Source organism: Pseudopipra pipra, chromosome 10 (genome assembly GCF_036250125.1).
Source record: "Pseudopipra pipra isolate bDixPip1 chromosome 10, bDixPip1.hap1, whole genome shotgun sequence".
In the NCBI taxonomy this organism is placed as follows: Eukaryota; Metazoa; Chordata; class Aves; order Passeriformes; family Pipridae; genus Pseudopipra; species Pseudopipra pipra.
In genome coordinates, this window is record NC_087558.1 from 23693339 (window position 1) to 23710448 (window position 17110).

General features: G+C 46.4%; 1 protein-coding gene across 4 annotated transcripts in view; it reads right to left on the reverse strand.

Moving 5' to 3' along the window:
- Window positions 1–11677, reverse strand: part of FARP2 (FERM, ARH/RhoGEF and pleckstrin domain protein 2) — a 67624-nt gene extending 55947 nt beyond the window's left edge. For all 4 annotated transcript variants that reach the window (XM_064666845.1, XM_064666844.1, XM_064666847.1 and 1 more), the window contains exon 1: window positions 11521–11677. In XM_064666845.1, coding sequence (XP_064522915.1) covers window positions 11521–11610 — 90 coding nt within the window. In that variant the 5' untranslated portion in view covers window positions 11611–11677. The remainder of the gene's footprint in view (window positions 1–11520) is intronic.
- Window positions 11678–17110: the final 5433 nt, after the last annotated feature.

Genomic DNA, 17110 nt, shown 5'->3' on the forward strand with positions numbered 1-17110 from the left:
AGAAATTAAGATGGTTAAGTCTGGGAGAACTTGGCAACTGATCAAATTATAAAAGCATAAAATAATTTTGCTTGGTTTGGGCTAACAACTAAAATTTTGGGTGTCAAGAAGAAACCCAGTCTAAGCTGAGTAGCATTTCACGTCCTCCAGAAGATAAATGCCACATTTTGAAAGAACAGTATTAATTTTATTTTAAAATGAGTTTCAAAAGCTTGAGATGGAACATGATTTTTTATTATTATGTCTCCAATGCTGTGGGAAAACTCTTCTTAAAGCTATTTAGTTCCCCAAATTGTTTATTATGTTTACAACCATCCTTTCCAAAAAGCTGGACATTTTGAAGAGGACAAAAATGGAAGTGACACAGTGGGCAGCTCCATGTCATTGTTTAATTTGCATAAAAGCAGCAAAAAGCAAAGTAAAATATTTTAAGTAATTCCCTAATTACTGTAATTCTGGCATCAGGGCAAGCAGCTGCATGAATGCATTTCAGAAAGGTCCTGCTTTCAATACAAATTCACAACACAGCATACTTTTCATTCCAAACTTCTCAATTACTCTTTATTTTCTGCCAAGACAACGACTACTGATATCAGTGAATTATTTCACATAAAAAGAAAGAAAAAAAAACAGGGTAAAAAAAAATTAAATAGGCAACTAACAACAGTTTTCCAGTGACCCAGCTATAACCATACTGCAGATAATTTTAACAAGTCATCATTAGAAGACTGTTAAGCACAACAGATTTATTTCAAATTGATTTGTATATTCAGATCAAGTTTGAAAAGTTCCCTCAGAGCTGTGCAAGTGCAAGCAGGGTACCCTGACTGGTGGTGATGCCACAGAGAGCCCTGCATGGCAAGAGAAGCAACACCTTCAGACACTGCTCAGTGCTAAAACAGCATAAGACAGGGAACAGAAATCCATAAGAACAAGCATTTTCAGCTGAAGTTTCTTGCCTGAAGGAGGTATCTGTATTTGTCACTTTATCAGAAAAATAAACGTATTCAATGTTAGCAATCTTTAGGACAGGGGAGTAAAATATAAATAATATAAAAACTTGTAAAACCAGTTATTTTTGTTTTATAGAATCATAGAATCACAGGATGGTTTGAGTTGGAAGCAACTTTAAGGATCATCTCATTCCATGGGTAGGGACACCTTCCACTATCCCAGGTTGCTCCAAGGCCTGGAGCCAGATCTCTGTCCAACCTGGCCTTGGACACTTCCAGGGATGGGGCAGCCACAGCTGCTCTGGGAAACCTGTGCCAGGGCCTCACTCACTCAACATCCCATCTAACCCTGCCCTCTGTCAGTGTGAAGCAATTCCCCCTTATCCTGTCCCTCCAGGCCTTTGCCCAAGGTCCCTTTCCAGCTCTCTTGGAGCTCCTTCAGGCTCTGGAAGGGGCCCCAAGGTCTTCTCAGAGCCTTCTCTTCTCCAGACTGAGCATCCCCAGCTCTCTCAGCTTTTCTCCAGAGCAGAGGGGCTCCAGCCCTTGAAGCATCTCCCATGGCCTCTTCTGGACTCACTGCAGCAGCTCCACATGTCTTATGCCATGACCCCAGGGCTGGATGCAGCACCACAGGTGAGGTCTCACCAGAGCAGAGCAAATAACACCCAAGTGTTATTTGCTGTTTTCTCAAACAACACTACCCACATGGCAGATCTTCCCTCTGCCATAACATTTGAGCTCAGGGAGGAAAACAACCTGGGAACACAGAGCCTATGATTTTCAGTAGACCATAGCTCAGTATTATCAAAATCGATTCTTCTCTAACTCCCAAACTTGTCTTCCAGAACATCTTAACTTTCTGCTTCCACATATTTTAATCTGAAAACAAAAAAACCCTGGTACTTTCATGAGTAGTATTCTCATCTTCCAAAATGGACAAACTGCCCTTGCTCAAACTTTCCAATAAAGAAATCCACTTTTGGCAGCAGTTAAGCTGGAAGGGAAAAAGAAAAAAAAATATCAGTGCAAAAGTCAAGAGTTTGGAAAAAAACAAGAGTTGTAAAGTAGAGGTATAGAATGGAAACACTTGTGCAGCCAGAGCCAGGGGAGCCACCGCTCCCCAATGTCAGCAAACACCTTGGATTCTGTGTTACAGAAATCTGCAACTGTCAGGAAACCAAATCCTCCAATAAACAGTGGATCTGCATGAGAGGGAGAAGTTTAGATTTGACGTCATCACTGACAAGCAGCCAACAGAGCCAACAAGGAGCCAACACAGAGTGCCCTGAGAACAGCCAGAGCAAACTGAACTGAGTTAAATAAAGGTCCCTTCACCAGTCACGGATTTTTATTGCTTTTTTTACTTTGGGGGACTTCAGTGGTCTTCCTAAGGAAAATGTGATTTCTCATCTTTGGCAAATTAAAAAAAAAAAAATGGCAACTAAACATAGACTTGTTATTTCCTTTCTTAATCAGAAATATGCAAACATTTCAGTGAGTTTATAGCCCTGTTTATCTCCAACCCTCCTGTAATCTGTTAGATCTCTGTCCAAATGCAGTGTGAGACAGAAAAAACACCCTCAAAATTCCCTGTTAATAACTATCATTAATGCCACACATAAACAAAAACTGCATTTCTGAATACAGGGTGGATGCTCAAATGTTTATTAGAAAGAAGGAAATAATCTCAGATGGCAAGGAACACCATTCATTAACTTTGTGTTTTCGTGGCTAAAACAAGAAGACCTTACTGCTCCATATCTAGTATATAATCTGCAGACTAGAAAAGTAAGAAATAACTGCCTTCCTTTTCAGTAGTTTATTACTTTCTTCAATTTTGATTGGATCTAGTGACTCCAATGAAAGCACTCCCTGCCTCCCCACAAAAATGGGTACCTGTTGACAACTGTGTCAAACTCTGGTTCCATGTGCTCAGCCAAATTGCTTAAGTACTGTTTCATTTTGATCATCCGAACATTTAACAATGGCTTCAATTCTTTCGATTTTTTTTTTTAACTCTTTGTTAAGAAGAATGGTATTTTAAATACATCTTTTTATTCACTTTTCTATATTGACAGGTCTCAACTACAGGTTACTTTATCAAGACCACCCCTGGAGTAGCCTGCAGAGCATTTAGCAGCTTACAGAACACGGGATGCCCCGCCAGTGACATCAGGGGATGTGACTCTGCTACAAGGGCCTCATGCCCTGCAGTCCCCACCTGCCACTGACTGAGGCTGCCAATCCTGAATTCTACCAGAACTGGGTCAAGGAGCCGACCCAGCACACATAATAAGGTTTGTGAAACCTCATCCAACTTTATACCCTAGTCACTGGTATGAATTTATTCTTTTAAAACCTTTCCCCTGCCCCCCAGAGAGCACGGTTCAGCTGCCAGGTCTCCCACTTGCAGCAGCAGTCTTCCAGCACCCAGCTCCCTTGAGGTAACCAAACCCTTGGCCAGCCCTGGTTTCCCATGTCCCTGTGCTGGCAGGGTGGCCCTGGACACTGGGAATCACTTCTGTCAGAGCAACACCAACATCCACACCTGCCCAAGCCAGGGCCTCGCAGCACAGCTTGTACCATGGTCACAGACTCAACTCTGGGCATGCTCCCCCACTCTGAAAATTATTGCCTAGCTTCTTCATCACAAAATGGGACAGTGTGCACTTTCACCTTGAAAATTTGATTCCTTTTTAAAATACTGTATTACAGTATTTCTACACAGCATTGAAAATATGGAAGCTGCAAACCCAAATATAAATTTCTTAGCTATTTTAAGTTCCATTATTACACTCAACATTGGGCATAATTTTTTGTTTTAAAAATAAATAATTCTATGACTCCCTCCCCATGATTTTTTTTTTTGTCCTAAGATTTCAGTGGTTATTTTTGATGTGGGTTTGTCAGGGGTTTCTTAAGCAGAATCCACAGCCAGACAAATTATTCTAGAAATGGAAGCCTCTGGCTCATTTAATTAAGGCTAGCTTTAAAACTGTAATCATTTAAAGGTTCAAGCAGTGTTAAAGCACTTCACTGCCAAATGAACCAGCTCTACCCAACAAACACGCTTTTCCAGGGTGGCTAGACTTGCTGGATGCCTGAAAGTAGGAAAACAACAATTGGCTGACATGGGAAAAGATCCCCAAGAGGGAGGGAATTACGTGAACAGATTGGGAAATGTGTACTTAGGTAGATAGCACATAGAGACAAAAAAAAATGGTCTCGAGTTTTAAAAGTGGTGCCTGTAGTACTTGGAATAGAACACACTGTGCTCAGAGAAAAACCAAATGGCACCTCAGTTAAGCACTCAGTTCAACACACAGTTCCCAAGCACTAGGTACAAACTGTGCATGAAGAGCCACATAAAAAATACTGGCCATCAAGCAGAAATTCTTAGTTGCTTTCACTGCCTGGAGGGACAAATGCAGACATGAATCCCCAACACCTCTGCTTCATGCCTGGCTGTAGATTACTTGGGGAGGAGCAAAGTCACACAAATGAAAACCCTGGACCACGTTCTCGGGCAGAGTTTCACAGGACAGTACTGCCTGATGATTTGGTACCAGAGTTGCTGCTTGCTAATAATTAAACATTCAAGCCATAGCAGCAATAATCTCACAGAGAAGAGCTGCTCTGGGGTGGCTGATCCCAAAATCAGGTTCATAACAGAAAGTCTAGGCGCCTACTTTTGTTCACACGAGCTGTAAACCAGCATAACAAAGTGAAGGAACTAGTCATTAGGAGACTGATCTCAATTTTTCCCCCCTGAACTTTGCCCCTACACACTTGTGCAAACCCCTGCACCTTTCTATACCTGCTCCCTCAGATGGGCCTGGCCACTCCATGCACTTAGACTGTATCATTTCATATGTATATATATGTATATAAATAAAACTATATTTTAAGTCACTTTAAACACAGACAATACTTTGTTTTCCGTTATTCGTGCAAAAAACTTACTAAAATTGCAAGTCTTTCTCCATTAATTTTGCTTTTGCCTCAAAACCATCATCCATGTCCACACTGACCAGATTTCATCCGGACTTTCACAGAATTCCAGAATGGTTTGGGTTGGAAGGGTCCTAAAAGACCATCCAGTTCCAACACACTGCTGTGGGCAGGGACACCTTCTACCATCCCAGGTTGCTCCAAGCCTCGTCCAACCTGGCCTTGAACACTTCCAGGGAAGGGGCAGCCACAGCTTCCCTGGGCAGCCTGTGCCTCACCACCCTCACAGGGAAGAATTTCTTCCTAATATCCCACTTAACCCTGCCCTCTGAAGCCATTCTTCCTTGTCCCATCAATGCAAGCTCTCTTCCAAAGTCCCTCTCCAGCTCTCTTAGAGTCTCTTCAGGTACTCAAAGATCACAAGAAGGTCACCCTGGAGCCTTCTCTTCTCCAGGCTGCACAGCCACAGCTCTCTCAGCCTTCCCTCAGAGGAGAGTTGTTACAGTACCCGGATTCTGTACTTTCCCTGTGAGGGGTTGGGTTACTCCAGGCTGAGGAAGTTTCCCAAAGGAAATAGTTTTAACACATCAAGAAATTAAGACAGTCACAAAAGACTCTTTACACAAACTAGGTATTTTTACAGATAAGGCCAAAATTCTCTTCTGTTTTATGCAAACCCAAAGTTGTATCAGCTGTCCTAACATCGATCCCCACTGTACTTTAAGCAGAGGTTCGATAACACGGGGATGGGTTAATAAATACCTACATGCCAGATCAGACAAGCCCAAGCTTTGCTAACTTCCCCCTCACCAGCAGGAGTCTTTCCTACACCCCTGGCTTCAGGCTACCTGCCTGAGAAGAGCACTGAGGGCACAGCGATGCTCATCCTTCATGATTTCAGTTGAAGACACGTCAGACAGCTCTAACAGAGTCTCTACACAGCCTTTCACCCTCCCCTTTTCTTTCCTAATTCTTGTTTTTATTAATGAATGACTGCTCTGTCAGACAGAGGGGTCCTTCAGCATCACAGCCTTGAAAAGTAAATCTCTCACACTCGGCATGTGCCGCCACGGCAGAGGTTTTTAAATATGCAGCATCTCCCTTTTGCCAAAGTAGGCGACACTGCCCTTGCCAGACGTGACTTTGGTTGCAAGGAGAAAGGGCTGACACACAGAGGTGCTTTTGCAACCCTGTTTTGCTAAATGCACATCCCCAAGGCTGTGCTGCTCTGAACACAGCAGTACCACGAGACACCAGCCCTGCTCAACCCCAACTCCCTTTTTTTTCTGTAGGCACAAACCTCAAGCTTCTCTGACCTGCTGCAGAGCACACTGCACTTCTGTAGCTGTCTTAGGTGCCTGCAGGTTGTTTCTTTGTTTGGTTTTGGGGTTTTTTTCCTCTTTGAGGCTCCATATATTCTACATATTTACCTATCTGTGGAAACAAATTTGAATGTCACCCACAGCCAAAAAAGGGTTCCAGTGGACCACCTTTTTTTTTTAATACAGCATTTCCTACAGTTGTTCTGACTAAATGGCATAGGACTGTGATAACACCTGACCATTTTCTGAAATGGTTTCTGCATTTTAAGTTACAACATGTGCACATAAACAACTTTTTGTAGAGGAATATTCAGATTGTTTCTCCTTTGCAGCAGCATAATTCAATTTTCTTTACACATAATGGGACACTTAGTGTCAAGAGAACTGTAAAATAATAAAATGGGTTTATTACACAATTTAAGTTCACATCTTCCCTAAAAGAAAAAAAAAAAACAACCACAAATTAACAAAACACACCCCCCAAATGTCTGTCAACAAAATGGCTGCGGTTTCACCTTTCCCCACCCAATACCACATTCCTACATAGCATCAAAAAAGTCAAGGCCCCCCTCCCCCAAAATAACAGGTCTAAAAAATATACAGTCGAATCAAAAAGTACACAAATTGCAAAGTTGCAGTTACCTTCTTTTTAAACCCTGTAATAACTTCAAATTTAAAATAGTGAATTACTAACTTTCTCTTCTGAGGTCAGACAAAAATAAGTCCTAAGGCAGCTTATTTGCCATATTTAGGAGCGTCAAACCAAAGCAATGACAAACATCTGGCTATGATTCTTTCTGGAATTTTGACTATTTCTTCCTGGCCAGGGAAGAAAAACACTGAGCTGACCAACAGCACCTCAGTTCCTCCAGCACAGCACTTAATAGGATTCAACAGCAGCCTGGCCCTCCGCTCCCCACATATTTAAGCTGTTAATACTTTCGCAGCACAGAGGGGAAAAGCTTCGTGGAAGGAAGGTCTTAGCAGGCGCAGGGAGAGCGAGGCAGAGGTGGGAGGGCAGTGAGTGCCAGAGGGCAGCGAGTGCCAGAGGGCAGCTACACCCCAGAGCCACCGGCGGCTGCCCAGCCCGCTGGCAACGCGCTGGAGCTCACCACAGGCTCACCACGGCACACAGGCAGTGCTCCTCAGTGCCCACAGTGCCATCTCAGTTTGTAACATACACGTTTCTTACTTAAAACTGCTCCACAGCAGCTTTTTAAGGTGCATCGTTTTCGCATCACACCCACCCAAGTTCCTGGGGCATGAAGGCCGCCGTGAGCGGTCACTGAGAGCGGTGCTTTGCAGCTGCACAGGTGGGAAACACACTCTCCAAACCATGGGAAGCGCACTGCAGTCAGGTTACTTCCTCTGCCATCCCAAAACCCTCCTGCAGTCCCAGCTCAGCTTCTGATTTCAGGGCTGCTGATGGCTGGTCAGGAGCAACAGGCATCCAAGGGGGAGCCACTTTCATGGCACCTTCTGAGTCACAGATAACTGCAAACTGCACAGAAACCAGAATAACCACAGTTATTCTGTTCCACTCCAAACTTAAGGATGGAAAGTAGCTTTGCACTTATAATAATGCAATTTATAAATTTAAATAAGCCAAGGAAGAGTCATATAAGTGGCAAAGACAGCATCTCTGTCAGAGTAATCACTGAGTCCTTGTTTTCAGCTCAGCATGGAATAAGCCACTTCAATTTTGTAGTAATGTAATAGTTTCGTAAGGTACATCAGTAAACACCAAAGTAGACATGATCAGTGAGAGGACAATACTTAATGAGACAATAAAGAGGGGAATTAAAGTGTACTCTTATCTAACTAGCCTGTTCTCAAGAACAGCAGTGGAGTGGAACATCTCCCTGTCAGGAATCCACTGGTGCCACAGGGAGAGGGACACATCACACAGCACTGCAGGGATGCAGCACATCATTACTTCATTATATTAAAAATAAGAAAAAAAAAAAAAAGAAAAAAAAACCCACCCAGACTTCTGTGCTCAAAACAACCCAAAAAGAATAGTATGAAAGAAAAAAAAATCCCAGTTTAAATTTTCCCATTGAGTAGAGCAGGCAGGCAGACCTGCCTGGATCTGCTGAGAGCTAAGAACCATGCTATGATTTTATGACAGCTATTACAGTTCTACAGAATTCATTCTCCAACAGGTGAAATAGAGAAAAATAATCTACTATAATGTAATGAAAAAGTATTTTTCAGTCCCAAATTATATTTGATGTTCAAGCAGAAGGAGAAGAGGAAGCACATGCCATTGAAGAGGTGCCAAGTTCTCCCCAAACCATTCGCTAAACTAGAAGCATAAAAATCTAAACTTCTTTTTCCAGGGCACTTCCTCATAGCATAGAGTATAATTCATATAAGAGAATTTCCTACATAACACGTATTTCCTACACAAGGAACAACATACAGACCAACTATTAAACATCACATTATGGCAATTTCATTAAATGACATTTTGGTGAATTCAACCCAACCCAGGCCCTTCTACTTAAGAGCCTGCCATATTTTTGCACTGATCAAAGGCCTCCAAGTTTAATCTCTTCAGAAAATCTGGAAAGCTGGCAGAACTTCTACTGCAAAACCATGATTACTTTGAAGTGTGCCCACAGTCGGAACTAAATTGAATTTTCTGATCATTCATCTCATAGTCTGCACAACCACCCTTCAGACAGACAGAGTTTGGAGGGAAGAGGCCAGGCACCCTGTGACATGGCAAATGCAAAACTTGAGCTGACTAAACAAGCTGGCTGTAAAAGGGGAAAAAAACCCAACCCATGAAAATAATGAATATTGCATCCTGGCTTTGGATGGATATATTTCATTTTCTTTTCTGTTTTGGGAGGGAAAAGAGAAACCATAAATAGTCCATTTTCAGTTTTTTTAACTCCAGAAAACACTGAGCATTTCTCCACCCCCTAACATTCAAATCAGATTCCTTGAAGAAGAGCTCTGCTCCAGCACACTTTAAAGAATAATTCCCTCTTACTGATTAATAAAATTCCCAGCTAGAAAGCAAACCATACAATACAGATGGAGAGAGACAGTGGATTTTAGACAAAAGGTGGTGGAATGTAGCTATACTGAACTTTTAACACACTGTTCTAGGTACACCAATGAGAGCACCCACCAACTCCTGTCAGGAGAGAAGCAAGTGTTTTAAACACATCATGGAGAAAGGAGGGGAAGACAAGGAAAAGCTGCATGGATTAAGCTGTTACTGTGGCTACTCTGTGTATCCCATATGGTTAAAAATGCTGCTGTGGCTCATTTTAGGCAGCAAGGCAATAAACAAGGCTCCTGCACCAGCTTCCCCACCATGCTGCACAGGGAAGGGCCCCTCCAGGAGCTGACCCCGTGCCCAGTCAATCTCTTCCACTGCCACATCACTTTTCCCAGTAAAAACTCATTTGCCATTTGTTCTTATAGAAGAGAAAATTACTGGAACAGGGGGAAAAAAACAAACACAAAACCCCCTTTTGCCACCAGCTACATCTCCCTGAGCAGGCAGTGCCAACAGCCCATGGGAGAGGCCTGTGTCCCACTGCACTGACTAACTATTGCTGACCTGAATCAAACACAAACCCACAACATCACCTCCTGTTCTTACACTCAATGAAAAAAACTGCAAAAGCAAAGAGGAGAGGGCAAGTGGCACAGCAATCAGAACCTCCACCCCTCTAGGACAGCTGCTTAATCACCAATTTCTCTTATTATTTTTAAAAAAACAAACTGTGCTAGCTCACACCACCTATTCAGCCACGTGGCTGCCATTTCCTAACTCTTGCCCACAATCCCCAAGTGAAAAATTTGCATTTTCCATTACAAACAGTAGTCAACAGTTCCTGCTATCCCATCAGCTCACCAAAGAAATCAGGAGGCAGAGGGTCACAGTTTACTACTTCATGCCTGTTTGCTGTCATTGCTACCTCATTTAGACAAAAATGAAAGGCCATGGAGGCAGTGTATTAGCAGGACTCTAATGCCACAGCTGCTGACTCTGGAGTTTTTTGTGCTCGACAGTCTGGGGCTGACCCAAGGCTGACCCCTTCTCCTCATCACTCTCAATAACACAGGTTGCTCAAAGCCTCATCCAGCCTGGCCTTGCACTGATTTTCAAAATTACAGGGCTGGGGGTGTTGCTTGAGGTTTTGTTTTTTGATTTTTTTAAAAAATCAAAACACCAACGTCTACACCAACCTGGAAAAATAAATAAAATCATCCTTCGAAAGAATCAAAGTCAGCAGATTTCCTAAAATATATTCTGACATAATTTAAAGACAAAAAAAAGGGGCTTTTGTCTTCTGTGCAGTACATGAGGTGGGTTTGCAATACCCTCTGCATGCTCAGGTGGGAGGACACAGGCAGAGCCTCACAAACAAACCAAAAAAAAGCAGATTCCTTGTTTGAGAGTTGAACAGCTGGACAGAATCTGTAGAAGACATTCCCAAAAGCCACTGTTTCTTCAGAACTCCACAGACATATTTTTCACATTTGGAAAAAACTCTTGAGTCCATGCAACAAACTAACTCTACAAGTGCTAATTATAAATTACTGATCACAGATTTGATACGAACACAGGACACCTGATAGCTGAGTATCTTCACTAGAACAGTTATCTTCTGACAACAGATCTTAGGCCAGCTAGAATTAAACTGAGGTCAACACTGAAAATGTAACAAGAATTGGAAGAACAGAAATTTCTTTAAAAGCAGAATCCTCCCAGTTTGAGCACGGTTTGTATGTCTCATGGCAGATTTCCCCAAGCACACTTTTAAAAAAAAATTTCCAGAAACACTGACACTGCTTTGGTGTCTCCCTTCCAAAGCGTGGCAGTAAGAAAAGGCTTTCAAATAGGAGCAAGTTTACTTGAAGAGGATACACACCATTAAAATAGTTAATATAAATCAGTAACTAAGGCAAAGCTGTTCTGCTCTCCCAGCTGCCAAACTGCCAAAGCTGCATGTGGCTCAGGAAGCAAGGACAGCTTGGCAGGAGACAGTTGGTGTTCCCCCAAAGCAAACAACAGTGAAAGACTCTCCTTACGGTGTGCGCTTATATTTGAAGTTAAAAACACAAAACACACGTTACACTTAAAAGACCTTAAAAAAACAAGCTGTGCAACTAATTTCACTACTTGTGAGCAGGTAAAATCCCGACAGGAATCTTTATTCAGGTATTGCCTCAAAGCGTCCCAGCTCTGCACAGAGGCACATCCTTGTGAGCTTTGCATCATCAGAGGCTCAGTGTACTCGAAATCAGGTTCAAATCTCTCCTACCTCGATGTCAAGTACTTCCACCGTGTTGTCCAACATCCTGATTCTGACGGGGAGGTCGCGCTCGTGCGCTCTGGCGGGCGACGATGCCATGGCAGCGGAGAGGTTCTGCCCTGACTCCAGGGTGCTCACTCCTGCGGTCTTCTGGGCACCCAAACGAGAGCCTTCTATCTCTCCCATCTTCCAACAGTGAGCAGAGTCTAAAGAAACACAGAAGAAAACAGACAGTTACAGCCCGAAAGATCTCTTCCGTGTGAAAATACTACCCACTGAAGCACTATCACAAAATCCTTATTTAAGGCTCTTTAACCTTGTCATTGGTTTTGCTAGCGGGACACCAAAACTCTGGTCAAAAACAGAAGTATTCAAGGTCAGGTTGGACAGGGCTTGGAGCAACCTGGTCTAGGGGAAGGTGTCCCTGCCCATAGCAGGGAGTGGAATGAGATGAGCTTTAGGGTCCCTTCCAACCCAAACCATTCTATTACGATTAAAATCCAGACGCTGGGAAGAAAAAGTAGCAAGAAGAAATAACCATTCAGAAACATGGTTAGGAAATAGGACACTCAAACCTCTGCCCTCCACCCTTCTGACACACTATTTTAGTTTCTGATGAGTTTTCCTGCCAATTGGGCTCCCTACCATCAGCAGCAAGAGCACTGCAGACAGGCAGCAAAGGGTAAGGCAGAACTGTGCCTCTCACCTGTACCCAACCATCCCACTGACCACACCCCAAGGTAACAGGAACAATTAACTTTCTTCATCCCCTAAATGATGACTCATACAAAACCTTAACTGCTGGCAGCTCAGAGCCTTCATCAGGCACTGGCTGCAGATAACAGTTCCTCATCTCATTAGCAAACCTGCCCAGATTAAATCAGTGGGCAAAAATCTCAATTACACAGACCAACATTAGACCAACCACTAGGCCAACTCCTACAGCAGGAGTCTTGCTGTCGTGGTTTGGTGGCAGTTGTGCAGAGCAAATGTTTAATTTGACATGGGGAACAAGTCCCACAGGGCTCTCCCCAGCTCTCCCACGCCACTGGAGCAGTGGTGATATTTGCCCAGGGATGGCAGCAGGGTCTACATGGAAGGTGAGGCATGTGGGCTCAGGATGCACCACAGCCCCTGCCCCGTGCTCACCACTGGCACAGAGTATTTGGCAGCAAGCTCAGCAGGAAGGCTGAGGCTTCTTGGTGGTTTTGGGTGCATTACCCAAATACCACACTGTGTCTGAACAATCCAAATTATGTGGGTACTGCAGCTGGGGCAGCCTTCACTTGGCGAGCCCACCACAGAAAATCCAAGGGAGTGTTAGGTTATTGCTGTGTCTGAAAAGGAGAGAGGCAGCTCATGAAAACAGCCCTTTGTCCCTCTGTGCTGCAACTAGGTAGGCAGCCTGCTCCAGGGGTTTGAATGGAGCCAGCCTTACATGTCCTTACAAACTAGTGGGGAGTGATTTAGAGAGTCTGGTCAAATGTCTTCCCAGCTTACAGACCAGTGCATTTTAACATTATGAGGGATTTTATTTTTATATTTGCAGACTCTGTACAGATAAACTTCTCCCAGGAGGGTAGACAGACACCTCCCACCTAATCACACCCACCACAAGGCTTGTTTGGCCTCTGCAAGTGCTGCCTGAGCAGCACAGCTGAGACCACCAGAGTCTCCAACCTCCTGGCTGACTGTACACATGTGAGAATCACAGAAGGGCTGGAAAAAACCATCAAGTCCAACCATTAACCCCACTGCCAACACCATCACTAAACCACGTCCCCAGATGCCCCATCCACATGTCTTTTGGACACTTCCAGAGATGGGGTGTCCACAACTGCCCTGGGCAGCCCATGCCAGTACCTCACCACCCTTTCAATGAAGAAATTTTCCCTAATGTCCAACCTAAACCTCCCCTGGCACAATCTGAGGCCGTTTCCCCTTGTCCTGTCCCTTGTTGCCTGGGAGCAGAGCCTGACCCCCACCTGGCTCCACTCTCCAGTCAGAGAGTTGTAGAGTGAGAAGGTCCCCTGAGTCTCCTTTTCTCCAGGCTGAGGCCCTGCAGCTCCCTCAGCTGCTCCTCATCAGAGCTGGGCTCCAGACCCTTCCCCAGCTCTGCTGCCCTTCTCTGAACGTGCTTCAGGGATCCAAAATTGAATCCAGTATGAAGGATGATCTCAACATAAAAGTGGGCACACACTGCCCAGTGTCCAACTTACCAGCTTTGGGTGACAAATAAGCAGAAAGTTTCTTTCTCAAAGTGTTTTGTGCATATTCTTTTGCTGGACTCCTTAGTTTGTGTGGCCACACAGCCAAGGAGAAAAACTTTTAGGTCAGAAATTTTAAAATCACCCTAACAGCAAAAGTCAGCAGAGAGAGGTGCCCAGGTTACATCTCTAAGTGCTGATCTGAAGAGAAACCAGACCTCAGTGTCATCTGTATCCCCTTGACACTGTGTCCCTTATCATGTAACCACACTAAGATTTTTGCTGGGCAACTGGAGCTGCCCAGAATCGGTCACACTCCTCACGAGGCTGTTTATTAGCCACCTGCTCTTAAAGTTAGTGCTTTGTGAGCACATTCATCCCCTTCTGAATAAACAGCTCCTGGAAGGGACAGACACTGCAGTTACCCAAAAGGAAAAAAATGCACGCAGCGACAGCCGAGGCAGAACACGGAGCAGCCCCGTGGCAGAGGCCTGAGCAGCCTCCCCTCCAGCTGGAGCCAGCCGCTTCCTGAAGGCAAGGCAGGCAGGCAGGCCACCCAAATCCGGACTAATGAGCAGCTCCTGGGTATTCTCACTGGCTTTGGGCACCCGCCAGGAGAGAGCAAAGTCATTTCAAACAGAAACTGCAGATGTCAAAGTCCTTCCCCACAGGTGGTAACAGAAAAAGTGAACTCAAAAGGGCTTGGCCTTGTGTCTTGCTGATGACACGTTCCTAAAAATATTTACCCTGGCCAGTACATATTCAGATTTTAAAGGCCTAACAAGCACTAGGCAGAAAAGGCAATGTGCAGAAGCAAGCCTGATCCCCAGAAGAGCCGTGCCCTGCCTGCTGTGGCAGCTGGGAGCACGTCTCCATGCCACATCCCATTCCCTGCCAGAGCACCCTACTAATGCCAGCATAACTGTTAACAATCCCCAAAGAGCCTCGTCTGCTCCCACTGCCTCCAAAACCCAGCGTGTGAGGAATGTTAACCAAGCCAAGCACTATTTCCAGTTTCACCACCAATTAGAGTTACCTATCATGTTTTATGTACTCTGACAACATAGGACACTTCCTGACAAGAACTGTTGTGCCATGGTTTGAGAAACACTTCAGTTCAAGGGGCTGACTACATGAAAGGAGGAGGAAAATGGACCAGTGAAGCCTGAGACATGCTGCAAGCACCAGGAGGATCAAGAGGTTCTACAGGCAGAGCAGACTGTCCCACAGCACTGAGAGCCTCCTGCCCCAGGCAAGCCACAACACAGCCTCACCAATGAGAAACTAAAATGCAACGTTACCACAATATTAGTGGTTCTAAGATAAAAATCTTCCTTCGTTGCCCCTCCCTGAACTTGTTTGCACCTAGTCCTTGTCCTGATAATTTCCTATCAATTAGGACCAGGCATCAAACCTATATCAGATCCCTATTGCTTTCAGTCCTAAGTGAAGGAGCATATAAAACAAAACTTAGGAAATTTAGGTAGCTGTATATAATTTTTTTAAATTTTTGTACTTTTTTTTTTTGTCGTCTTTTTTAAATAGCTTTTAAGTCACAATGAGTTTCATCTTCTGCTTGGACGGAACAAACTTATTTTTCAGAAGCAAGACAGTGTTTTCATCTAGCAGCAAATCTGGAAAGGCAGCTTACACCTGAGGACATGCAAGATCACAGAAACACAGAGTGGTTGGGGTTAGAAGGGACCTTAAAGCCCACCTTGTTCCAACCCCCTGCCATGAGCAGGGACACCCACTAAATCAGGTTGCTCCAACCCCATCCAACATGGCCTTGAACACTTCCAGGGATGATACCAAGGGCTTTCAAAGGAAATCCTCTGAGCACAGTGGATTTGGTCAGTGGCAGGGTCACTATGATGGTCCATCCCTCGCCCCTGCAGAAGGCAGGTCTGAAGTAAGGCCACTTTCCCTGCTGCCCAGTGTGAGCAGGGGGACCCCTGCCTCCCATTCAAAGGGATCCCCACTGCCTGTGCATGGCAGGAGCACGCACGGAGCAGCAAGGAAGTACTCCCAGATCAGGTCCCTTCAGCCACCAGAAGCAAACCTCCCTCTTTTAATTTTCTCACTAAGCAACAGGCCACCCCTCGAGCATCACCACACCGAGCCGGCACTAAGCGATGCACCAGGAACCCATCCACCGCAGCGAAGAGGCACAAAGACTCCGAGCGGCCCGCTGTGACAGCAGAGACACGTCTCCGTGCCGCCCGGACCCCACACTCCCCTCCGACCCCCGTCCCTCCACACGGCCGCGAAGGGACTCACGGCTCTCCCCTGCAGCCACACGCCGGCCTGGAAGGACCTGGGCGCGCCGGTCCCTGCCAGGGGAGCGGTGCTTCAGGAACGATTCCCTGACCGAGCAGCGGCCGTGAGAGCGGTCGGGAAAGCGGGACGAGCAGCGGGATGAGCAGCAGGATGAGCCCAGGGGTTCCCTCGCAGGGAGACGGGTGCAGGGGAAGGGGTGTGCGGGGGCGCGGGCGCTCACACGCTCCCACCCCGACCGCGCCCGGCCTAGGCCAGGGGGAACGCGCTCCCGACGCCCCGGGGGCCGGCGGAGCGCGGGCCGCACACCGCGGTCCCCCCTCCCCGCCGGGCTCCCACGCAAGCGGCGCGGCAGCGGCGGAAGCGGCGGACGCGCAGGCGGGGCGGGCCGAGACACCGGCCTTGGGGCGCCGCTCGCCGGCAGCGCCGCTACAGCCCCCGCTTCCCCCCTCAGCTCCCGCCCCCCCTCAGGCCCCGGCTGTGTGGTCGGGTCGGTCCAGTCCGATCCGGTCCGATCCGGTCCGGTCCGGTCCCGCTCCTCGCTCACCTCAGAACCGGGCCCGTCCCGCCGCCGCCGCCGCCGCCCGCGCGCACCGGCCCCGCGCCGGCCCCGCCCCGCCCCGCGCGTCCCCATTGGCCGGCGGGGGAGGGGGCGGGGTCTGTGGGGGCGGGGCCTACAGGGGCGGGGCCGGCCCCACCCGGGGGGCGGTAACGGGACCCGGGGCAGCCCCGGGGGGCTCCGGACGGAGCCCCCCGGGGCTGCCCCGGGTCCCGTTACCGCCTCCCCGGGTGGGGTCGGCCCCGCGCACGGAGCACCAGCGGCCCCGTCCCCTCCTCCTGGCATTTTCACGACAATCTGAAAAACAAAATGTTAACGTAGCATGTGACTTTTGTAATAGCGAACACACACAGATCGCTCAGAACAGCCCTTTCAGCCTGAGGCGGCTTCACCCGCCCGTAGAAAAAAGGCGACTCGCGAATTTAATGAGTTATTCCTGACTGGCAGCATTCTCGCCTCTTCAAAAGAACAAAAGGTTTTAGAAAATATATTCCGTGATTCGTTCCCCTTAAAAAGTGAAACGAAGCTGCAGAATCTCGTGGATACAAAAAAAAAA